This window comes from Podarcis pityusensis (assembly GCF_964106645.2).
Source record: "Podarcis pityusensis genome assembly, chromosome: 11".
Taxonomy (NCBI): Eukaryota; Metazoa; Chordata; class Lepidosauria; order Squamata; family Lacertidae; genus Podarcis; species Podarcis pityusensis.
Window position 1 is genome coordinate 1,290,397 of NC_138036.1, and position 25,643 is coordinate 1,316,039.

The 25,643-nt window shown below is 46.1% G+C and overlaps 2 protein-coding genes across 2 annotated transcripts; both read left to right on the forward strand.

The window, feature by feature from the left end:
- The first annotated feature begins 300 nt into the window (after positions 1-300).
- Positions 301-5,840, forward strand: CCL21 (C-C motif chemokine ligand 21). Its single transcript, XM_080973706.1, has 4 exons — positions 301-468; positions 2,364-2,493; positions 3,592-3,724; positions 4,853-5,840. Exons 1-3 carry the CDS (start codon positions 396-398, stop codon positions 3,710-3,712), a joined length of 324 nt encoding a protein of 107 aa, XP_080829832.1. The 5' UTR covers positions 301-395; the 3' UTR covers positions 3,713-3,724; positions 4,853-5,840.
- A 9,811-nt stretch (positions 5,841-15,651) lies between these two features.
- CCL19 (C-C motif chemokine ligand 19) lies at positions 15,652-24,654 on the forward strand. Its single transcript, XM_080973707.1, has 4 exons — positions 15,652-15,903; positions 17,399-17,522; positions 21,130-21,226; positions 22,639-24,654. The coding sequence occupies exons 1-4, from the start codon at positions 15,825-15,827 to the stop codon at positions 22,660-22,662; spliced, it is 324 nt and encodes a 107-aa protein (XP_080829833.1). The 5' UTR covers positions 15,652-15,824; the 3' UTR covers positions 22,663-24,654.
- The last annotated feature ends 989 nt before the right edge of the window (positions 24,655-25,643 follow it).

Here is a 25,643-nt window from a genome sequence, read left to right on the forward strand (position 1 = left end):
AAATAAGGCTTTGAATGTATTTTAATCTTTACTTTCTGTATCTTTGAAAATCTTAATAAATATCATTTAAAAAAAATAAAATAAAATAATGCAAAAACAAAACATGTGCACATGCATACTATTAGCCTGTGTGACATCGCCTTGAATCTGCTCCAGGGACTGGCGGCTGTTCAGCTGGACTATCCGATGGCATCTGAACCCCTTCCCCAAGTTCAACACACGTCCGGGCAGGAAAGCAGGCCAGATGCCAAGGCGAGGAGAGGCGAAAAGAAAGCGAAAGTCTTAACGGAGGAAGTATATAGAGGGGGGCAGCACACAGCAGGCAGTCCATCTCTCTTGCAGCCTCCTGACTGACAAGCCTCCTGAGAATCCAGCTGTGAACCTCTGCCCTAGAGATGGCTCTCCCTTCTCTGCCCAGCATCTGCCTCCTGGCTCTGGCTGCAGCTTTGTGCGTCTTCCAAGCCGAAGGTACTATGTGCATCTGTGTGTGTGAGAGAGAGAGACAATGTGGTGGTGGGGAGAGAGAGAAGGGGACTTAGTTTCTGGAGAGATGTTGTGATGCTTAAGCAGGCATTGCCCCTGCCTGCAATTTCAGGGGAGTGTGCTGCTGGCACTGCAGGGCTTATGTGGTTGCAAGAGAAGTCCCAGCCCAGAGCTCATTTCTTTCCTTGCAAGCAACGGATGCTTCTCTTCCTCCTCCCTTCCAGCGGCTGCTCCTGGACTGCAGGCATCTTTTATGCTTCCTCTAGTGGGTTCTGTATTTTGTTAAACGGCAGTTCCCAAGTGCAAATGCTTCTTACCGTTAAAGACATTTGCTCAGCAAACCTGTCACAGCTGCCTATTGTACACTCAGCTGGGGGCAGCCCGGATTTATCTACCTAGAATAGCTGGAATCTGCAACTCGGAAACTTGAGGCAAATTGGTTTGGCTACCCTGATTTTACAAAATACATTCCGCCCTTATTGCTGCTTTGCATTATTTAATTCTGGGTTAATTAAATTTGGCGGAGGATCCAGGGTTAATTGTATTATTTAATTCTGGGAGAAGATTCTGGGCTTATTTAATTACCGTATTTCATAGGCTCGTAGAACTGTGAAGTTGGGAGGGATGCAAAGAGCAATCTAAGGACCTGCAATTTTCTTTTAAAATGCAAAGTGAACAAGCTTTGATTCACAGGGAACTGAATTCTGTGTCCAGCACCACATTCAGAACTCTTTCTGTGTTCCTGCAAAAGCTTCCCTGTGTCTATTTTACAGATGAAGGAACTGAGGCCAAGAGCCACTAGCCCTAGAAACCCACATGGTTTAAAAGCTGAGTTGGGGCAAGTTGACCTGTGAGCTCCAGGTCTATTGAGCGGCAAGTCATGACAAGTCACTAACACAGTTAACAGTAAAGGTAAAGGGACCCCTGACCATTAGTTGTGGACGACTCTGGGGTTGCAGCGCTCATCTCGCTTTAATGGCCGAGGGAGCCGGCGTACAGCTTCCGGGTCATGTGGCCAGCATGACTAAGCTGCTTCTGGCGAACCAGAGCAGCGCACGGAAATGCTGTTTACCTTCCCGCCAGAGCGGTACCTATTTATCTACTTGTACTTTGACGTGCTTTCAAACTGCTAAGTTGGCAGGAGCAGGGACCGAGCAACAGGAGCTCACCCCGTCGCGGGGATTTGAAGTGCCAACCTTCTGATCGGCAAGCCCTAGGCTCTGTGGTTTAACCCACAGCGCCACCTGCGTCCCTCAACACAGTTAATAGAACCACAGAAAAATAGAATTGTAGAGTTGACCGGGCCCCAAAGGGTCCTCTAGTCCAACCCCATGCAATGCATTCAAAACAGTCTACCAGCTTTCACATACACCTGAGTGTAGTTGGGATTCAGAAGAGCACACAAATGTGCCCCCCCACCCAGAATCCGAGACCAGGGAGAAGAGTCGGTGGAGGAAGATTGGAAGAAATTCAAAGACTATCTACAGAAATATTGTAAAATTAATGAATGTTAGAATGATGTTGGATAGAAATTAAGTGGTTTTCAGCTGTAATACTATAAGGGAATATGAAAAATGGATTATTAATAGGTAAAAATTTAACGTTACAATATTTTAAGATTAAAGACTAGGATAAACAAAGAGGGTAAGGATTTGCTGAACCAACAAATCGAACTGGAATACAAAAAAGGGAGGCGTGAGGAGGTCCGGGAAACAAGCTAATGAAAAATAAGTAATGGAAAGATTGAGTTGTTTTTAACCATTTTTATTTTGTATTTTCTTCTTCTTTTATTTTGTAATATTTTGATAATCTCAATAAATATCTTATTAAAAAAAAAATGTGCCCCCCTCACCCAAAGTTCCCTCTCTTTTCTTATCCAGGAAGACTGAACACCGTGCAGGACTGCTGCTCTCGATTCAGCAACAAGCCTCTCCCCGTTAATGCGGCCCACCGTATACAGTCTTATGAGAACCAGGGGCCACATATGGGCTGCACTCTCCAGGCCATTGCGTGAGTACCTGGCAAATTGGGGAGGGGGTTTCTGGGAATGCAGAGACCACCCTGTGCTCCAGATAATGGTCACCCCCATCCTATATTCAAAGCACTCAGCTTCCTCCTAAGACTCAAATGAGCTGTAATTCACCCCCTACAGAACTGCAATTCCCCACACCCCCAGCAAACTACAGTTCCCAGAATTCTTGCCCGGGGGGTGTCTACTTTAAATGTGCTTTAAACTCCCTTGGGCTCTCCAGTCACACATCCATGTAGGTATCCCCCAAGTTAGGATCCAGGGGAAGGCAGTGTGGTGTAGTGGTTAGAGTGTTGGATTGAGCAGGGTTCAAATACCTGCTCGGCCATGAAGCTCACTATGAGCCAATCACACTGCCTCTTGAGCTAACCTAACTCACAGGGTTGTTGTGGGGATTCAGTGAGGACTTGGAGAGGTCCGGGTTCAAATCCCCACTTGGCCATGAAGCTGAAGGGATGACCTTTAGGACAGTCCCTGCCTCTCAGTCTAGCCTACCTGCCTCACAGGGTTATCTGTGGGGGATTAAAGGAGGAGAGGGAGGACCTAGAGCTCCTTGGAGAAAAAGCTGGGATATAAATACGAGAAATAAACAATAATAAATAAATACTGAGGGGGTTGAGTAGTTGAATGAAATGTAGCAGCACTTAAACTTTGGAACTCCCTGCCTATTGATACCAGAAAGGCGCCTTCGCAGCACTCTTAAAAACATTGTTGTTTCAGCAAGCCCACCCAGATATTTAGAAAATTGGTGCAAGTTTTAATCTGATTTTGGACTGCTGTTATTTTAACTTTTCAAATGTCTCAAAACCTTGTTGTTAATTTTTCTTCCTGATAATTTTCTTGTTTTATCTTTTTTGTAAACTGCTTTGGGGGTTGCTGTTTTACAGTCAAGTGGCGTGTGCATTTTACGGAATGAAGTACCATAAAACCTGGTTCCCTGGACAAGGCTGTTTGTCTTGGGGACGGTGTCTTCTGTTAAGGGGGCAGTGCAGGTTGCAGAGTGTGTGTGTGGGGGGGCTGATTAAGACCTCCCCCCCCCCACCATCCTCATCCTTTTCCATTCTCCTTTCCCGGCTCAGGCTGCTCACCAAAAAGGGGCGCTGGTTGTGCTTCCGTTCGGATGATGCGAACGCTCTGCAGATTGTGAAGATCCTGAACTCGAGGAGGAGCCGCAAGCAGCAAAACTCCCAAAGAGTGTAGGAGGCAGGCATGGTGAGGATCTGTGGTGACACAGTGGGGGGAGGACAGAGGGGAGGCTGGAATGAAGCCCTAGAACTCATGGGCAGGCCACGAAGCTGGAAGATTCAGGACAGATCAAAGAAAGTCCTTCTTCACGCAGTGCATAGTTAACCTGTGGAACTCCCTGCCACAAGAGGCAGCGAGGACCACCAAGTTGGATGGCTTTAAAAGAGGATGAGACAAATTCATGGAGGATGAAAAGGCTATTGATAACTACTACCTTTGTGACTTAGGGCAATGTATCGACAGGACCGCCTCTCCTGGTCTGCCCCGCAGAGGACCTTAAGGTCTATGACTAACCATAGTTTAGAGATCCTAGGCCCTAAGGAAGTCAGACTATCCTCACCAGGGCCAGGGCCTTCTCAGTGATGGCTCCGACCTGGTGGAATGCTCTGTCCCATGAGACCAGGGCCCTTCAGGATTTAACCTCCTTCCGTCAGGCCTGTAAGACAGAGCTGTTCCGCCTGGCCTTTAATTTGAATTCAGCCTGATCTTTTATTCCCCTTCCTTCCCTCCCCCTCCCCTTTTATGAACATTACCTGCTTTGAGACCCCACAGCTAATTCTCCCCTGGCCTCCTCGCTGGCCCAAGTAGGACCAATTCAGCCAGCTAGCCCTGGGGATTATCTAATTGATTATTGAATTTTATTGTTATTCATGTTTTTATACTGTATTTTATGCTGCTTTTATAATTAAGTGTTTTAAAGTGTTTTAAATTTGTTGTTAGCCGCCCTGAGCCTGGTTTTTGAACCAGGAAGGGTGGAGTATAAATATTATTATTATTATTATTATTATTATTATTATTACCCAGGATGGCTCTGCTTTGCCTCCACAGCTGGAGGGAGCAAGGCTTCTGAATACCAATTGGAGGGGAGAGGGGGTGCTCTTGAGCTCAGATCCTGATTGCAGGTTTCCCAGAGGGATTTGGTCAGCCAGCGTGAGATGGGAATGCTGGACTAGATGAACCATTGGCCTGATCCAGCGCAGGCTCTTCTTGTGGTCTTTTTCTGATCCGGCAGTCAGGCTCTTGTGTCCTTCTATGTTTTCCTTTTTCCTGCTTCATTTGATCTCTCCAACCAACCGCTCTCCTTTTCCCCTCCAGGAGAACACGCCATCACTGCCTCACGGACTGGAATTACGAAGGAAATCCCTCTGCCGTGAACATGGACAGAGAGATTGGCCTCTGTGCTTACCTTCTTCTCTGCAAATGTGGACCTGGGGGTGGGTGGGACGGGACCCCTTTAAATCCTCTTTCTCAGTTAATCTAGCCTCTTGTTTCTTCCTTGAAAAGCGCCTCCCACTTCTCTGTTTGGTAGATTAGACTGAAAATGTCAGCGCCCGAATTTCCAGGGTGGAGAACATGGAGCCCATGGCAGCTATTCACTCAACCCTTGCAAATAGAGAGATTCTGAGCTCCTGACTAGCAAGCACCCATGAAAGGGGCCCTTAGTCTGGGTTCAGTGCTGCTGCATTGCAGCGGGTTGGACTAAATGGCCTTTTGGGTCCCCCCCAACTTTACAAATCTATGATTCTATGTCTCTGATGCCAGGCCCCATCCCTGAATCATGTGAATGAATGAAATGGACACATCTCAGGACATGCTCAGCTGTGGATTTCCCTAACCCCAGAGCAAACACAGCATAAGCCTCTCACATCTGGCCCAAGGCTTTGTGTCCTCCTTCAACAATTGTATTAAAATAATAATGATGATAAGCTAAACACTGGGTACTTCCTTCACGATGGCAGCTTCCCGTTTCCCTGCGATGATAGGGCCTCAAAGGCCATGGGACTGAGCATTTCTCGCAAGCAAGCATTGGGAAAGCCTTGGATGAATTCGTCGGAGGACTGAATCTAGTTTGTTGGGGGAAAGAGGGAGAGAGAGAAATCGGTCACCTCTCCCCATATAATAGGCGATGGTTGTGGGCATTTAGGAATGGGAAAGCTGGCACTCGTGTGGCCATGCTCCCATCTTTGCAATGTCATAAGCGAAGCATGTAATCTGGTATATAAGCCTGTCTCCTTCTGCTCTCTGTAACGGTCCCCACTGTTTTATACTGCAGTTTGCTTGATTAAAAACATTTTACTTCTTACCATGTGCATGTGGTTCCTTCTTTATTTGCTCTCTCAGCCCAAGAGAATAATCCAATGCCAAGAAGAGATTGATGATGTCAATGGAGGGTTCGGATCCCACCTTTCCTAGTCCTGCCCTTTAGCAAAGGGGTCTTTTTATGTTGAAAATGAATGATTCCCACACAATAAAGGGACCCCAGAGCAAAGCATATTGTCCACCCAAAGAGCAGGGAAAAGAAGCAGTTCGGGAGTGAGATCTTGTCAACATATACCATACTTTTCCGTGTATGACACGCCCCCGTGTATAAGACGTCCCCTATTTTGGGGGACTCCAATCTAAGAAAAGGGACGCGGGTGGCGCGGTGGGTTAAACCACAGAGCCTAGGACTTGCCAATCAGAAGGTTGGCAGTTCGAATCGGGGTGAGCTCCCGTTGCTCAGTCCCTCCTCCTGCCAACCTAGCAGTTTGAAAGCATGTCAAAGTGCAAGTAGATAAATAAGTACCGCTCCAGCGGGAAGGTAAACGATGTTTCCGTGCGCTGCTCTGGTTCACCAGAAGCGGCTTTGTCCTGCTGGCCACATGACCCGGAAGCTGGACGCCAGCTCCCTCGGCCAGAAAAGCGAGATGAGCGCCGCAACCCCAGAGTAGGCCACGACTGGACCTAACAGTCAGGGGTCCCTTTACCTTTACTATTAACTGTGTTACTGACTTGTCATGACTTGCTGCTCAATAGACTTGTCATGACTTGCTGCTCAAATGGTTAGGGGTCCCTTTACCTTTACCTTTAATCTAAGAAAATGACACAGAGTTGTGGAGCTTTTTTGGGGGAGGATGGCCCTCTAAGTTGTTGTTAAAATTGCTCGCACAGCTTGCTGACAATAGCTCGCATTGCTCGCGTCTGCAACAAGCATCTGCCCGGATCGCAAACAGCAGGAGGAAATATCAAGCACAATTGCCGCCGCCACAGCCAATCCACAACAGCCCTTGCCACAGCCACCAATCACACACGAAATCGCCAATGACAATCTGCAGCTCGCAGCTGCAACCAATCACCCGTCACCCCTACCCACTACCCATGTATAAGACGCCCCCAGTTTTTAAAGCTTATTTTAGAGTAAAAAAAGCTCATCTTATACACGGAAAAGTATGGTGACTCCTGTGCTCAGAGATCTGCCCCGGCTGCCAATTTGCTACCATGCCAAGTCCAGGGTGTTACTTTGTTGTTGTCATTTAGTCGTGTCCGACTCTTCGTGACCCCCTGGACCAGAGCAGGCCAGGCACTCCTGTCTTCCACCGCCTCCCGCAGTTTGGTCAAACTCATGTTTGTGGCTTCGAGAACACTGTCCCACCATCCCGTCCTCTGTCGTCCACTTCTCCTTGCGCCCTCCATCTTTCCCAACATCAGGGTCTTTTCCAGGGAGTCTTCTCTTCTCATGAGGTGGCCAAAGGATTGGAGCCTCAGCTTCAGGATCTGTCCTTCCAGTGAGCACTCAGGGCTGATTTCCTTCAGAATGGAGAGGTTGGATCTTCTTGCAGTCCATGGGACTCTCCAGAGTCTCCTCCAGCACCATAATTCAAAAGCATCCATTCTTCGGCCATCAGCCTTCTTTATGGTCCAGCTCTCACTTCCATACATACAGGGTGTTACTACTAGTACTTAAAAAGCCCTTCACAACCTGGGACCTGTTTACCTGTAAGATCTCCTTCCCCCATATATGCCCACCTGAACACTTCAATCTGTGGAACTGGCACAGCTGCAGGCGACGCATAACACCTGCTCCGCATTTGTAAGAGCTCTATCTCTCAGTGTGGCAGCACTAAAACTTTGGAACTCCCTGCCTCTTGACACCAGGCAGAGGTGCCACCACTGCACTGTTTTCGCTGCCTGCTGAAATCATTTTGGTTTAGAGAAGCCGACTCACATGTTTAGAAAGCTGATGCGAGTTTTAATCTGTTTGTGGTCCATTGCTATTTTAACTCTTTGAAAGTCCTAAATTATTACATTTCCCTATTGTTTTGTCTTTTTTTTGTAAGCTTCTTGGGGGGGGGGTTCTTTTCTTTTCAAAACCAAATGGTGTATAGATTTTATGAAACAAAATAAATAAATTTTAACTACAGGGAAGTGGATTTATCTGAAATATTACAATGATAATCATCATCATCTGTGGCGTTTGTGAAGGAAACAATTCCAGGGTTCTGAGTGCAAACTTTGTGCAAATGGTGCCTTTCATTCTCTTTTTCTGTTGCCTAACCCACAAAGGAAGGGGCTTTTTAACAGGGGCGTGTGTGTTGTGCGTTTGCAGCTATAAAGCGTTATGACTTGTGCCAAGGACTTTGTTTAATCATGAACTACTGAGATAACATAGGCTGATAAAAGGATACATGAACCTGAGCGCTATCAGCAAATCTTTATGCTCCATTCACATTCCATTATCACACATTTTGGTGTATGGGGTTGGGGGGGGCGGTGCAGAGGGAGGGGGAATTCTCTGCTCTGCCAAATTCCCCCAAGCAGGGCCAAAAAAATTTGCTTTTCTTCCATCAGCTCTGCCTGCCTGGGGATGTGACAGCATTTCCTGCCTGCAAAAAACTAAAAGGGAGTCTCCAAGCAGCATCACTTTTAAGGACAACAAAGGGATGTTGGGTTGCACCCAGTTAAACTCTACGCACAGCTCACACACCGAGATGAATAGACCTAAGTTAGTCACAGCCATGAATTCCAGTGGGTGGCACTTGATTAGGTCTTGCTCAGAGAAGACCCACTGAAATGAATGAACATGATTAAGTTAGGTCCATTAATGTCATTAAGGTCAATCCCGAACTAAAACTCAGTTGAATACCACCCAATGGGTCTACTTTGAGTAGCACTAACATCATAGAGTAATAATAATAATAATAATAATAATAATAATAATAATAATTTATTTATATCCTGCCCATCTGGCTGGGTTTCCCCAGCCACTCTGGGTGGCTCCCAAGAGAATATTTAAAACATGATAAAAGATCAAACATTAAAAACTTCCTTATGCAGGGCTGCCTTCTGATGTCTTCTAAAAGTCAGATAGTTGTATATTTCCTTGACATCTGCTGGGAGGGCGTTCCACAGAGCAGGTGCCACCACCGAGAAGGCCCTCTGCCTGGATCCCTGCAACCTCACTTCTCGCAGGGAGAGAACCACCAGAAGGCCCTCGGAGCTGGACCTCAGATACCCCCTTGGAGTCATCTACTCCCACCTCCTGAAATACAGGAATCAAAAAATCTCCCACAGATGACCAGTCAACGTCTGTTTAAAAACTTCTAACAGAGTCCACCACTACTTCTGAGTAAACATGGTTAGGCTTGAAGTGTAAGCGGTTTGTCTGTCACATAAGTTTTCACAGGAAGCATTGAGGGTCCAATTGACTCTATATCAGGGGTCAGCAATTTTTTTCAGCAGGGGGCCGGTCCATTGTCCCTCAGACCTTGGGGCGGGGCGGGCTATACTTTTTTGGGGGAAATGAACGAAATTCCTATGCCCCACAAATAACCCAGAGATGCATTTTAAATAAAAGGACACATTCTACTCATGGAAAAACACGCTGATTCCTGGACCATCCGCGGGCCGGATTTAGAAGGCGATTGGGCTGCATCCGGCCCCTGGGCCTTAGTTTGCCTACCCATGCTCTATATCTTTGCCTTCTTGGTAGCTGCTTCAAAACTGTGGTCCTTCCTGCTGTCATCAATTGAGCAAAGTGTGAGCAGGAGCATTTTCTCGAGGTGCCATCAGGGTAACTCAAGATGCCTTTCAGCAATGACTGGAACTCAGTATGTCTAAGCTGATTTTCATCTACTGAGCGGATATTCAGTAAATCTGTCTTTACTTGAGTTTTAGGGTTGTTATCCTCACCTTTGGATGAAGTGAGCTAGAAATGTAATAAAACAAAGTAAAAGAATCATAGAGGTAGGCTGAGATCTGGCAGGAGGTGAGAGCAGCACCATGGACAGCGATTTGGGAGTCTCTTTTTCCAGACCACCCTTCCTTCCCAAGACTAGAGCTGCACAGTATCCAAAAACATCTGGACAGAGTTCAGCAAAGGCTTCCTTTATTAGGCTTCCAACATTTCCATCTAGCTTCAGGGCTCAGCCGGTGTCCATAGGGAAATTCATTCACACAATTAACATCACATCTGTTTTGGCTCTGAAAAGTGAAAGAAGAACAGCAGGTCACGCTTCTTGTAGACACTCAGGGATCTGTTATTCTTCTGGGCAGAAAAGCACCTCCACCTTGGGCTGGGGGTAGGACTCCACCTCGAGGGGTGGGCAGAGGAAGCAGGTGGAAGCCATTGCAGAATGTAGATGAAATATGGGTGCCCCACACCTTGCCAAAACCTAGTTACCCTGTCAACCACTGGAAGGCATAGGTGGTGCAATTCTGTGCTGTCCTCCTCTCGCCCTGGGGAGAGGTAGTGGTGATGATGGACCCTGCAGCCCCTAGTAAATCTCCCAAGACCTGACCTGAGTTCTGGTAGCATCTCATGTGGTGGTGCTGCTACCAGAACATGTCCCACAGACGGGCTAACCAGCCTGGTGTTGAGAAGAAGAAGAAGAAGAAGAAGAAGAAGAAGAAGAAGAAGAAGAAGAAGAAGAAGAGTAGTAGTAGTTTGGATTTGATATCCTGCTTTATCACTACTCTAAAGAGTCTCAAAGCGGCTAACATTCTACTTTCCCCTGCGTCCTCTTGCCAGAGTGGTGCATGCTCTAGTTATCTCTCGCTTGGACTACTGCAATGTGCTCTATGTGGGGCTACCTTTGAAGGTGACCCGGAAACTACAACTAATCCAGAATGCGGCAGCTAGACTGGGGACTGGGAGCGGCCGCCGGGACCATATAACACTGGTCTTGAAAGACCTACACTGGCTCCCAGTGTAGCACAATCCAAGCACAATTCAAAGTGTTGGTGCTGACCTTGAAAGCCCTAAATGGCCTCGGCCCAGTATAACTGAAGGAGCATCTCCACCCCCATCGTTCTGCCCGGACACTGAGGTCCAGCGCCAAGGGCCTTCTGGCGGTTCCCTCACTGCGAGAAGCCAAGTTACAGGGAACTAGGCAGAGGGCCTTCTCGGTAGTGGCTCCTGCCCTGTGGAACGCCCTCCCACCAGATGTCAAAGAGAAAAATAACTACGAAATTTTAGAAGACATCTGAAGGCAGCCCTGTGTAGGGAAGCGTTTAATGTTTAATAGGTTATTGTATTTTAGTGTTCTGCTGGAAGCCGCCCAGAGTGTATAAATAATAAATTATTATTATTATTATTATTATTATTATTATTATTATACTCTTTCTCCCCCACAACAAACACTCTGTGAGGTGCGTGAGGCTGAGAGACTTCATAGAAGTGTGACTAGCCCAAAGTCACCCAGCAGCTGCATGTGGAGGAGTGGAGAAGCGAACCTGGTTCCCCAGATTACGAGTCCACCGCTCTTAACCACTACACCACACTGGCTCACTGAAGAGGTAAATTTCCTCCTTTGCTCCCCGCATCACTCGAAACTCACAGTGGGATTTGGCTGGTGGGCTTCTGGCTCTGCAAAAAATGTTCACGCACCTGCTCTTCAGAGGCTCTCTCCTTTCCTTTCTATATTGAGCATTTCTTGGAAACGTCAGAGGGACTACAGATTAAGTGCCGGTGTTTGGGTGTGGTTGGGCAACCTCTTGCCCTCAGGCAGCTGGGCTATAAGGAAAGAAGTGTATTTCTGAAAAGGGGAAGGGACCTCAATTTCACTTTGAAACCTTCTTTCAAAGTATTTCAACCCCCCTCTCCCAAACATCTGGAGAAGTGGGGAATTCAAAGTGATTTCTCTGGAAAGGGAAGGGTACAGAATTCTATGAAAAGAAATCGTTTGCAGTGCAACGCTGCAGATTAAGAAAAAATGAAAGAGATAGTAACTGCTGTGATGAGTTGCTGGTCTCAGGATAGAGCCAAGCCGACTCCAGGATGTAAGAAACAGGCAGACTGGGCTGATTTGCTGAGCCTCCTGGTCACAGTTTTGCAGGCTGCCAGGAGGAAACTCCATTTTTTCCTTCATCACAGAATCATAGATTTGTAGCGTTGGAAGATACCCAAAGGTCTGTCTAGTCCAACCCTCAGCAGAGTGGGAATCACAGCTAACCCCGCCATCAGTAGTTCCCATGGCAGAGGGATTATCGCTTAGTGGTAGAGCACATACTGTATTCAATTTCTGGCATGTAAAAAGGGGGATCCAGTGCCTGGAGAAGTCTCCGCTGGAGAGAAAGAGCAGCTTCCTCTGAAAACTTCAGCAGATGACTTTTAGAAGGCTGTATAGGAGCCATAAAGGGAATTTCTTAAGTCAGTTGCAGACATTGTGGTCAGCACAGAATGAAAGGCTCGTCAGAAGAGAAAGGGCCCCAGTAGGCAGCAGTAAGTCAATGGAGAGAGTGCCCATCTAATTTTCAAGTGGGAGGCAGTTCCAAAGGGCCAGTGCCTCCAAATTAAAGGAACAGACCTCCTGAAAAGATGCACTCACCTGCTGAGTGCAGAGACGATATTGGAGGTATCCTGATCCTGAGCTGCATAGGGCATTATCCTCCCAAAACAGCACCTTGAACTTAGCAAGGTCGCCGACTGGCAGCCAGCACAATTCTCCCAACAGTAAGACAACTTGCTGGCAATATCCTCCCCCTTTGAGCAGGTGAGTCACTACTTTGGCTGCAGCTTCTGACCAACAGCAAGGGGCTGCCCCACATCAAGTGCCTTGCAGCAATCCAGCCTGGAGGTTACTGGTGATTAGACAACAGTGTGGACAGGCTATCCTGGTGCACAAACGGCCACGGCTGTTACCAGCCAAAGATGGTAGAAGGCATTCTTAGGCACTGAGGTCACCTGAGTCTTTAGCAACCAAGATGGATCCAGGAACACCCTAGATTACAAACCTGTTGTTTCAGGGGAGTAAGACCCCATCCAAAAGCAGGCAATTGATCAATGATCTGGACATGGGAACCCCAGAGCACATCCATCTTGCTAGCATTCAAGCCAGTTTATTGGCCCTCATCTAGCCCATCATTGGCCAAGTAAGCTTTCTGGTCACCCAGAGGTCAGTTTGCCCCCAGTGGTGTGGGGAAGGGACTCTGTTCACACTCTGGGGCAATACTTGGGTTTCCTTGGTGCTTCCTTTCCCCACAAGCAGTCAGATGTTCCAGGAGGAAATGGTAAATGAAGGCACACAATTATGTCTATAAACTGAGCGGGGGATAGGGAGAGGGAAGGGAGAAACCCAGGGCACTTCCAGACAGTCGCTATGCAGGTTGCGCAATTAAAGTTGATGGGAAGAACTTGCACAAACAGATGCTCTTGCACCCCAAACCAGACTTTTTGCAATAAGGAAAATGATGGGAAATGCACTGCAAATGGGCGGGGAATAACATTTACTTGATGCAGCACCAGGGACTTCCAGACAAAGTGGTTATTGAGCATCCACTCTCATCTCTTTGTGGGGAGGTTAAAGATAAAGGTAAAGGTAAAGGGACCCCTGACCATTAGGTCCAGTCGCGGCCGACTCTGGGGTTGCGGTGCTCATCTCACTACTGGCCGAGGGAGCCGGCGTACATTTCCGGGTCATGTGGCCAGCATGACTAAGCCGCTTCTGGCAAACCAGAGCAGCATTGCACGGAAACGCCATTTACCTTCCCGCCGGAGCGGTACCTATTTATCTACTTGCGCTGGTGTGCTTTTGAACTGCTAGGTTGGCAGGAGCAGGGACCGAACAACGGGAGCTCACCCCGTCGCGGGGATTCGAACCGCTGACCTTCTGATCGGCAAGCCCTAGGCTCTGTGGTTTAACCCACAGCACCACCCATGTCCCTCCGGGGAGATTAGACGCTGTTAAAAACATAAAACAATGTTCCTTGAAATTCCATCTTCATTGTGACCAGACAGTGGCTGCTGTGGTCTAGTTTGTGAAATGTCCTCCCTTTCTTTGTACACATGCACCTGAAGAACGTAAGACTATAAAAAGAGCCCACAAGCAGGAACTGAGCACAAGAGCCCTATCCTGTCCTGCATCTTGCAAAAAGTACGATCTTCTGGAGAAAGTGAGTTTTCTGCACAAGGCCTCCCAAAATCAACCATAATTTGACAGCATGAATTTGGTGGTATAGGACTAGATCCCACACCGAAATTGCAATTGACTGGAACCCTACAATGCAAATGGCAAAACAGATCGTTCCAGGATCCCACCACCATTTGTTTTTTTTTTTAAAGAATATTTATTCCAATTTTACAATTACAAAAAAAGAAAAAGTATAAAAAAAGAGAAACACAAACCACATACATCTTATAAAAAACAGGCAATAAAAAAGAATAAGAAAAACAGAAAATCACAGTAAAAAAAAGAAAAAAGGAAATAACAAAAAACATATTTGACCATTACAAACCATTTTCCCATTTGCTTATTTCCATGACTTCCTCTCACCTCCCTGCTTTGTATTCTAGTTTAAATCGTATCTCCAGCAAATCCTTCTAACCTCCTTTTCTTTTACTTATTTTAACATTCGAAAGTATTTAATTCTCCTCTATCCTCATTTTACACTTCATATTTACTTATTCCATTATACCCTGTCTGCCAAAACGGTCTAATATTCTTCTCCAACCTTTTTCTAACATTCTTTTATATTGCAGTGTTTCTGAAGATATATTTTAAATTTTTTCCAGTCTTCTTCCATCAACCCTTCTTCCTGGTCTCGAATTCTGCCGGTCATCTCAGCCAGTTCCATATAGTCCATCACTTTCCTCTGCCATTCTTCTCGGGTAGGCAATTCTTGTGTCTTCCAGTATTTCCCAATGAGTATTCTTGCCGCTGCTGTCGGATCCCACCACCATTTGAACTATAGCTCCTTTTTACAGAAACATCAGCACCCATTAGCAAGCTCCTTTAAGTTTTTTATTTGATCCAACCCTGTAACACTAGTCTTAGAGAACTAGACCAAAATTAACAAAATGAATTTCAATAGAGACAAAAGTAATGTTCTACACATAGGCAGGAATAACCAGCTGCACAAACATAGGATGGGGGACACCTGCCTTGCCAGTAGTACATGCAAAAAGGATCTAAAGGTCTTAGTGGACCACAAGCTGAACATGAGAACATTGTGAGTCATAAAAAGCTAATGCTATTCTAGGCTGCATCAACAGAAGTATAGTCCCACTCTATTCTTCCTTGAACAGACCACACCTGGAATACTATGTCCAGTTCTGGACACCACAATTTAAGAAGGATATTAACAAGCTGGAACATGTGCAGAGGAGGGCAACCAAGATGATCAAGGGTCTGGAAACCAAGCCTTATGAGGAATGGTTGAAGGAGCTGGGTATGTTTAGCCTGGAAAAGAGGAGGCTAAGAGTAGATATGAGAGCCATCTTCAAATATCTGGAGGGCTGCCCCATGGAAGAAGGAGCAAGGGTAGGACTATTCTGACTAAATATCAGGAAGAGCTTCCAGATGCTAAGAGCTGTTTGAGAGTGGAATGGACTCCCTTGGGAGGTGTTGCGCTCTACCGCACTGGAGGTTTATAAGCAGAGGTTGGGTGGCCATTTGCCAGGGATTCTTCGGCTGTGGTTCCTGCAGTGCAGGGGGCTAGACTCTGTGACACTTGTGAGTCCCTTTCAACTCTACAGTTCTATGATTCTGCCTCCCTCTGCCCAAGAACCCCTTCACATTCTCCAGGACTCAAGCCATGTACCTTGAGCAAAGAGACCAAGCCCTCAGGTGCCGCAGCAGGCTGGCATTCCTGGCGCAGTGCCCAGGCCACAAGCCCTGCCTGGGCCTCTTCTTGTTCACCTCTGTCTCTGGTTCCCTGGGATTTCCTCTGTTACTCACACCAAGAAAGTGAAAACGAGAGCAAGGGATCGCAATAAATAGGAGAGGTGGGAGCTGGCTCCACGCTAGAGCATCAGTTACCCAGGGCTGGCTGGGTCGTTCTTCCTCTCTGCGGCTTCCTTGGCACCCACAGCATGGCAGCAGGCATGGCAGCACACGGCGGCGGCTGGATCCTTGGGTTGGTGGCTCTCTGCATCTGGAGCACCCAGCAGGGTAAGAGAGAACATCTTCTCCCCTTGTGGGCTGCCACATTGCTGGGTCCAACATTCAGGAGCTCTTTCGGCTGGGCCTCTCCAGGGCAGGGGAACCCTTCCTCTTCCTCTCTCCCTTCCTGAATTCCACTGCCTTGAAGTTGGCACTCAAGCGTTTCCCTGCCAATGCTCTCTGGCTCCCAGTAAATGATGGGGAAGTCCCTCGACCTGGGCTGCGTCCCCTAGCGGTTAAGCCACCTCTGCAAATGGTGGGTCTTCACTAGCGCTTGCTCTGGAAGCTGCAGTCGGTGCAGAATGCTGCAACGCAGTTGCTGACAGGATCTGCACTCAGAGATCTGCACTGGTTTCGAACCTGTTTCCGGGCAAAGTTCAAGGTCTTAGTATTAAATCCCTTAGCAACTTGAGGACCAGTTTGCCTGCAAGATCACCTTGCCCCACTTGACCGCTGCAGTCAGCGGAACTGGCACTGCTGCAGGTGTCACCCCTTCCTCATTTGTAAGAAATCAATCTTTTAGTGTGGCAACTCCTACACTCTGGAACTCCCTATCAATGGACATCAGGCCAGCACCTTCCCTGTACCCTTTTCAACACCTGCTGAAACATTTTTGTTTAGAGAAGTCTGTCCAGACATCTATAATGTAAAATGTACTTTAACCTATGTTTAGTTTATTGTTGATTTTATGTTCTGAATGATTTGCAGAGTTGTTGTCATGGTTTTTTAATAAAAATAAAAAAAATCCTTCCAGTAGCACCTTTAAGACCAACTAAGTTAGTTCTTGGTATGAGCTTTCGTGTGCAAGCACACTTCTTCAGATACACAGAAGTATCTGAAGAAGTATCTGAAGAAGTGTGCTTGCACACGAAAGCTCATACCAAGAACTAACTTAGTTGGTCTTAAAGGTGCTACTGGAAGGATTTTTTTTATTTTGACTATGGCAGACCAACACGGCTACCTATCTGTAAATGGTTTTTTAAAAAACTGATAATTTTATGGTTTTTCTCTCTTTGAGGCTTTTTTTTTAAACAGTCAAGTGGTGTATACCTTTTCTGAAATAAAAATATTTGCCATTTTAATGCCCACATGTCTTGTTTGGAAAGACCCTTTTCAGACTGACTGCAAACCCTTTTTCATGTTTACTGTCTTATATTTGCTGCCATGTCCCACAAGACTGGCCTCTGCTTCTGCTACTATAGCCTTGTAGTCAGAGGACCCTGGAGATTTGGGCTATGCAGGTAGATGCTGGCAGCCAGTATGAAGCTGACCTGATGGATGAAGATGCTGTTGTTCCTTTCCCATTGCCCACTTGACCACTTGCCAGATGGGATCCTTGCCAGCTCTGGCTGGGCTGTGCCTGCTGCAGCCGAGAAGGGGCAACGGGTGGCCTTGGAGCAAGGCGCTTCTCTTTCTCTAACCTGGACTGCAAAGTGAGCCGAGAGAAGGGCAGACCCTCCGTTTCCCCTCCCTTACACGTTGATTTTTCCTTTCCTTTCCTCAGTTTCTGGTGATTATCAGGTCATGGACTGCTGCGTGAGAACTAGCGCGATGCCCATTCCTGCCAAAGTTGTCCGAGATTACCGGGACCAGTATGTTCAAGACGGCTGCCCAGTCCGGGCTGTGATGTAAGTTGTGGCCCCTACTTTGCATGCCAGGAGTCGGCTTTTTGAAAGGGAAGGGGGTAGTGTGTACATAGATCATTGTGTGCCCTTATATAGACCTCTAGCAAATCAGAGAGGAGAAGAAAATAGGGGGTGCAACACAAGCCTTTTTAGGGCGCAGGACCCAGTGAAGTATGTTCAAATTCTATGAAAGGAGATTCTGACTAAACATTAGGAAGAATCTTCTGGTGGTGAGAGCCTTCAACAGGGGAGCAGACTCCCTCAGAAGGCAATGGGCTCTTCTTCATGGGAGGTTTTTAAGCCGAGCTTGGGTGACCTTCTGTCAGAGGCAGGGCCGGATTTAGGTTTGATGAGGCCCTCAGCTCCTGAAGGTAATGGGGCCCTTTATACGTCCAGCTGTCCTTTGTCAACAACAAATTCTCACTGTTTTCTGTGTTGAATATACAGTGTATGCTATATGGTAATTTATGGCCCTAATAAGTCTCTAAAGCCACTTGCACATAACAAAATATGTATTTTATCAAAGTAATTGTTGAACTGAAATACAATTAAGAAGAAGTATATTAATAGTGAAATACAATTAAGAAGAAGTATATTAATAGTGAAATAATTATTAAGCTCTAACTTCAAATGATTGGGGGCCCATTACTTACATCATAGGAGCCTACACAACACAAAACACTGTTGCTATATGTAGGTTTTATTTTATTTGTTTTTTATCATCTTTTGGAAATGTACATCCAGTTTTTTCCCCTTTAAATTTTTTGGGGGCCACCAAGAGAGTGGGGCCCTAAGCTATAGCTTGTTTATATGTAAATCAGGCACTGGTCAGAGGTTCTTTAGCTGCGATTCCTGCATTGCAGGGGGGTCAGCCTAGATGACCCTTGGTGATGAGTCTATGATTCCTTGGCTATTTTTAAACAGAGCTCCAACATGCTTAGAAGGAAAAGAAAGGGCTGGAACTGCAGCCGGCGGGGACAGCCCAGAAGAGGCGACGCACCACGGCTGAATTAACTTTGCTGCCGATTAACTTTGGTGACAGCAGATGCTTTTCGTCCTGGGTGTACCGTTCCCACCTGCCTGGCTGCCTTTTTGCAGACCTTTGTGGTCCCCATTTATCTTCATTCCACGTCTCCTCTGCTCCAGTGACTTTTCTCGGTGGTGCTGAATTTACACGCCTCCAGTCACCTTTGGCCAAGCAGTCAAGTGTGCAAGAGGCCCATGGCAGCTTCTTCCAGGATGAAGTGTCTGCTGTGGGAACGGTGTGGAGCTTCAGCCTTCCCTTGTAGGAAGGACACAGCTTGGGGGTCAGGTTGGAGGTGCTGCAGGGTTGGGAAGATGGAACCCCATCCGGCATAGAGGATTAGTTGATCCCCATGAGAGGGGTGGTTGGGATCCTGATATGCTCAGATGATTCCCACAAGGCCAGGTGTGGGGAAAGGAACAAAGGATTCTCATCATGTCCATTCCTTTATGTGCTTCCAACTTAATGGGAATTCCTCCTATCAGCACGCAGCAACCACTAGGCAGGATGGCTGTGCTCTGCATCCACAGCTGGAAGCAGCACAGCTTCTGAAGGCCAGTTTCCGGAAACCACAGGAGGGCTTTTGGGCTCAAACCCCTTTGAGATATCTGGGTGGCCGTTGTGGGAACCGAAGGCTAGACTTGCTTGACCCCCTTTGGCCTGATCCAACAGGCTCTTCTTATGTTCTTAACCAGCCATCCCAGACCCAAACGGCAGCTGATAGGTCAAACTTCTACCAACCTGATACTCTACGGAAGCTGTAGACTACAACTCCCATCAGCGCTAGCTGGCTGGGACAGATGGGAGTTGTAGTCCGAAACAGCTGGAGGGCATCAGTTTGGGGAACCTTGGCAGGAGACATTCTCCTTCTCTGTCCCATCTAGTTGCCAGCCATGTGCTGTTGAGCAAGAGCATCCTATGTGGAAACTGCTTTTTTTTTTTGTTTTTTTTTTAGAAAAACCCTAAATGAAGTAATATTGTGTTGGCTTTGTAGTAATGGGTAATGACAAACGTTGTTTCCAGTTACTATAATTTGACTTCTCATTCTACGCCTACAAAGTTTAGCAAGTCTTATATTAAATCAAGACTTCACAATCCTCCTTTGAGATGGGTGGAGGGCTGTCTTAGGAATACTGTAATTCAAAGTTCAGAGGAGTTAAGCATGCCTGTTTTCATCTAGTTTAAGAAGTGTCTGTTGTCTGGGACAATTGGTGTAACCAGAAACCTCTCCTTGCAGTCTCAGAGCCTGCAATTCTTGGAGTCCTGCATTTCTTGTAACCTGACATCACTACAACCCGCTCCATGCTCTGTTAAACCCACAAGAGGGAAATATCTGTTGCATTTCCATTCCTCTGCCCTCCTGCTGCGAACAAAGAGAGCAAAGTTCAGGTGTACACGGTCTTCCCCTGCTACTATCTAGGCATATAATGGGATCAACTTCCATGCAAATAAAACGACTTCTGTGGTCTGTGGCTTGCAGCCAAAAGCGAAGCTGACAGAACATTGCACAAACTTCAGCCACCACGTCCCGTTCACAGCGACTTCCCTGGCACGATGCCAGGCTGTGCAAATGAGGTGGAACGAGATTCCACCAAGGCAACTTCGGTTGCTTTCAAGAAGTGGCAAAAGTGTTGAGTTGCACGGACCATTTCCCCTGGCAACTTAATCATGGATTCTCAGCGATGAAGGGCTCCACAGAACCAGAAAGCATGAAAGAGGTCATTTGACCCCACCTTTTCTCCTGGGGGGGGGCAGCAATGTGGCAACTGCTGCCTATAGATCTCTGGCGCCCAAAATTTTTGGAGTCCCTACCTGCTTGGTTCCATAAATTTATCCCCAGTGCCCCCTACCCAACCCCATAGAAAAGCATAGTTCAGAATAGTGGTTCCCACTAAGGAAGAGAATAATGCAATAAAATTTGAAATGGTAACAATTAATGGCACATCTATTCAAAATCCAATGAAAGCTACTTAGTTTAATTAATTCAACAAAATGGATGAACTTGATCCAGTGATCCACTGCCACCCACTTGCCTTTTGGCAACCCCAAGGTAATCCCATTGCCCCTTTAGGGGCCACTACCTCCATGGAAAATGAGCATGGTCCCAACTAAAGAAGAATGGCCACTTAAACTGATGGAATATGCTCAGCTTGCAGACCTAACTTATAGAAGAAGAGAAGAAGAAGAACATTCATTTAAAGAAGATTGGAAAATGTTTATTGAATATATGGGGGAAATTGTGTACACTTGAAAACGTCGGCAGCATTAAGATAAATTCAGCAGCGTAAATAAGGTTTAATGGATGTAAGAATGGATGTAAAATATGCAGGGATTTGTGGTATGCAAAATGAACCATGGAAAGAGAAGAAAGGAAGTATTGATATTTTAAGGTTGTTTAAATGAATATTCTAAAATGCAAAACAGAAAAAATTAATAAAAATTATACAAAAAGGGGGGAAACAACTGCTTTAGACCATGCAATGCAGATATTTCGGGGGGGAAGGGGCGCTAACAGGAGGGATATCTAAGATGGCAGAGGCATCCTGGTCATCTGCTCATATTTTTTCCTGCTCTTTGTGTTTCCAGTTTCACCACCATCAGAGGGAGGAACCTCTGCACCCCTCCCCACGCCCCGTGGGTGAAGCATCTGAAAGAGACGTTGAACCGCCGAAACCATAACAGGGTGAGGTGTCTGTTTAGTCACCCTTTCCCAGGGAAAATGTACTCTTTGGTGCTAAATTGGAGTAAACGTCAATCCGGAGGAAACTGAAATGGCTGTTTGTTCCAATTGAACACTACAGAGTGGTTTTCCCCAGATGAAAGCTGCTGTGAGATCTATTTGAGGTCTCAAGTAGGATCCGATCCAATGGATTCAAATGGCAACCTCTCTCACAAGCCACCAACTTCCGAGGTCATAGAGTTGCAAGGGGACCCCATGGTCATAGAATCACAGAATTGTAGAGTTGGAAGGGACCCAGGGGTCATCTAGTCCAACCCCCTGCAATGCAGGAATCTCAACTAACTCTTTCAAGTCAGATGGCCACCCAACCTCTACTTAAAATCACCCCAAGGAAGGATTTTTGAGGGAGTCCGTTCCACCGCCAACTGGCTCTTTGCATCAGAAATTCTTCCTGATGTTTTGTCAGAAGCTCCTTTCTGGTCAATTGAATCTGTTGGGTCAGATCCCCTCCTCTGGAGCAGCAGAAAACAAGTTTCCTCCATCTTCTGTGTGACATCAGTGAATGTGGGGCTGGAGAGGGGTGGCAAAATTAGTCCCAGCAAAGCCAAGAAACTGGGTCTGGAAAAGTCTTGCTGGTTTGTTTTTATTTCATCAAGTGTATACACTGCCTGATTGTAAAAGGAACACCTCAAAGAAGTTTGCCAAAAAGATAAACCAATAAAATCACCACTAAGAGCAGTTAAGAGCAATAATGTAAGACATTCAAAAATGTAAAATGACAGCAGACTGAAATCAGATTAAGGGCTCCTTCACACTTCTTCTTGTCTTGTGCCAGGAGAGCCCAGCTCCAAGTGGCTTCCCCCTTGCCCCACCCCTTTCCCAGGGAAAATGTACTCTTTGGTGCTAAATCGGAGTAAACGTCAATCCGGAGAAAACCCAAATGGCTGTTTGTTCCAATTGAACACTATAGAGTGGTTTTCCCCGGGTGAAAGCAGCGGGAAAAGAAGATGTGTGGATAAGGGCCAAGACTTGAAACAGCCTGCCAAACATCTAGGTAGGCTTGTCAAAATGACAATGCTTTTAGCAGGTGCCAAAAAGAGCCCCGTGTAGGTGCCTGCTTGCGATTAAATGGACAGGGAATTCCAAAACGTAGGTGCTGCCACACTGAAAGATTGAGTCATTACAGTTGGGGAATGGGGGTTAGGCGGGACCCATAATAGGGCCAATTTTGCTGATTGAAGCAGTTTTGACTTCCCTGGTTGTCAGTATACAGTGGGGGGCCTTGTGACAACCTGACCTTCTGAGCCCTTCTGTCTGGGTGGGACAACCACCTGAAGAAATGCTGCTTTGGTGGCAGCTGAGTTTGGCAGGATGGGGTGGCGGATCCATTAACGCTGCTTTCCCTCTTCTCCCAGAGGTCATCTTGGCGTTCCTTCTAGACGGCCGGCTGACCCCCTTGCATCCTAGAGGAGGAACCTCAAGCAATCAGCTTCATTCAATGCCTACATTTCCCCAAGATGGACCACTCATCTAATCCAGCAAGCTCCTTCTTTGTGCTCCTGCGTTTGAGCAGTTTGCCCCCTTGGAAATGGGGCGTCTTTGCCTCTTGTAAAGCCTTTCTGCTGCATTCTTGCATTTGCAAATATCCATCTCAAGTTAGTTGATTCAGACCCCACCAGTTGCAAAAGCTCCCAGCTGTTTGCTATACACCTTCATACACAAATCCCAGTTTCCTGAGGTTCAAAACTTCCCATTGTCTGAATAGATGGTCCATGTATTCTTTAGCCGCCTTAGAGGCTGCTTTGCCTTCTTCCTAGCCACAATCTGGCCACATTCACTGCTCTTCAGGGAACAGAGAGGTCGCCTTCAGTGCTGCTCGTTTTTGCTTGGGCTGTTTCCTTGTTATTCTGAAATTTTGAAATTGTGCTGCTGCTGGTGCATTTGGTGGGTTAAGGAACAAGCAAATTATGAGGATTATGAGGCTGCAAAAGATGAAGGTGACAGGGCACAGAAGAGGAGGAGAATGCAAAACAGTGGTATAAACGTGGTTTGGGGCAGCTGTGGCCCTGCAGATGTTGCTGGACTACAGCTCCCATCACCCCCTGACTAGCTTAGCAATGTGGGCATATTGTAGAATCATTCTTGGGTGTGTTAGGTGTGCCAGAACCCTTGGCTTTTTTAAACATGGCCTGGAATTACCTCTGTGCATGTTTAAAAATGTCTCTTAATGGAAATTAAGTCCAGGCTAACAACCATGCATGCAATCTGGGTGCCCAAAAGGTAGTTTTTTTCTCTTTTATCGGCCAAAACAAATAGCCTGTTATTCAAGGCTAAGAAAATTACTGTACTATCTGCGAGGAACCCTGTGGATCTTGGCTGTGTGATTTGGCAAAAGAAAGAAAGGAAAACTCACAATGATGCAATGGGGCAGCTAGTCAAGATAGTGGAAACACAAGGATGAGAAAGACAGAGCACATGATGGGGCACAAAGGCCCCAATCCGAGACAGATGCAACATTCATAACCACAAAACAGGAACTCTAAGGCAGATCTGGGATGAATTTGCTTCTCAAACACTCCTTGAACTTCTCCTTTGTGAATTTTGTTGTTCATCTTCTCCAGAGGTTGTCTGATTCCTTGAATATTTGCTGAATGTTTTCTAGCTAGTTGATATTGGGTATCCAATGATATTGGGACTTCAGTGTTTAATGCTTTACAGCTGGTGCATGACAGCACATGGGCTGCTTGGTGCTTGATAGCACTGACATCTGAATCTGTTTCCAGTCTTCAGGGATCACTCCGGCACAAATGGTCTCTTCTGCCAAGAGAACCTGCACATCTGCTACAAAACCCCTTATGCGTTGCTAAGGATTCTGGGCTCACTTTAAATTTAGGCCAATTGTGAACCAGAAGTGTGGCTTAGAACGAACACAATATATCTCCATGACAGTGCAGAGCAGAGACATGTATTTACCAGGCTGCCTTTGAATATCACTTGCAGTGATAATGAAGGCTTGACAGCTGATTCAAACTGTCAAAAGATTCATGAACAAAGGCTAGGGCATTACCAGATGCAAATACTTCACATCCAAAATGTGATTTTCAATGCTGAATTAGAAATCTGAATGACAAAACTGGGAAGTTCAGAAAAAGTTGAGTAATTGGGAGTTTTCATTTGAAACCTGATTAACTGGTGAGGGCATCTTATTCCAATGTCTTGTGTTTCTTAAAAAAATTATGGATGAATTAATCAGTAGTGTTTTCAAAACCATTTGCATGGTTTCATGTTATTCTCTATTTTTCTGTCTTCCCTTTGCGGTTGTCCTACAAGTATATACTCACGGATGCTAAATACAAATGTAATTTGAATTTCCTTCCATTGTGTCTGCTTGCAATCTCTATAAATTCTCAAATAAAAAAAGGGAATGACCATTACTGTGTCTTATTTGGAAAAAAGTAAGGATCTGCTGCACGTGGGGCTGCTTCAGAGGGGAAGAAAGTGACTGGGAAGATGGATGGCTCTCCTTCATCAGATACTGTACTTTTCCATGTATAAGACGAGGTTTTTTCCTTAGAAAATTATGCCAAAAGGGGAGGGGAGGTCGTCTTATACACAGAGAGTGCATCACAAGGACATGGGATTGGTTGCTGCTGCAAGCCGGAGATTGTCAGCGGCTATTGTGCGTGTTATTGGTGGCTGCAGCAAGGGCTGGTGTTGATTGGCTGGCTCTGCGGCAATTGGGCAGGCGATTGGCGAGGGGACAGACGATAGGTGGGTTTTGCGACATGTGCGAGTGGCAGCGTAGGTCAACAACTCTGGGCAATCTCCCCCCATTTTCCTAATTTGGAGTTCCCCCAAATAGGAGGCGTCTTATACACAGGGGCGTGTTCTACACGGAAAACTACGGTATTTCTAAACAGAGGCTGGGAGGCCACCTGGGAGGGAAGAGGTGGCCGGAGGATTCTCTGCATCCACAGCACAATAGACAGATACAACGGCCATAATGGTCCCTTCCGAATCTTCATTTTTATTTTATTTTATTTTATTAAAATAATTCAACATTAATTCATACATATTACGAATATACAGACAAACATACATTTCATACAACCCTTAAAAATATTCATACATACCCCCACTCAGTCCCACAGATACTACCTTTTCCCACCACCAACCCATCACCATTCAGTTAGACTTCCAATCTACTCAATTGCAATTTCTTTCACTTCTATTACTTTCCTTCACACACTTTTAAACCAACTTTCTACTTCTTTTTCTGTTACACATTGTTATCCATCTTATTTGGTATTTCGGTATTTATAACGGAACTTATTTATTCTAATAGGAGTTCTGATTTTTCAATATGATTTTGCAAATATCCTTTAAACACCTTCCGGTCCTTGTCTATCTTCTCTTTTGA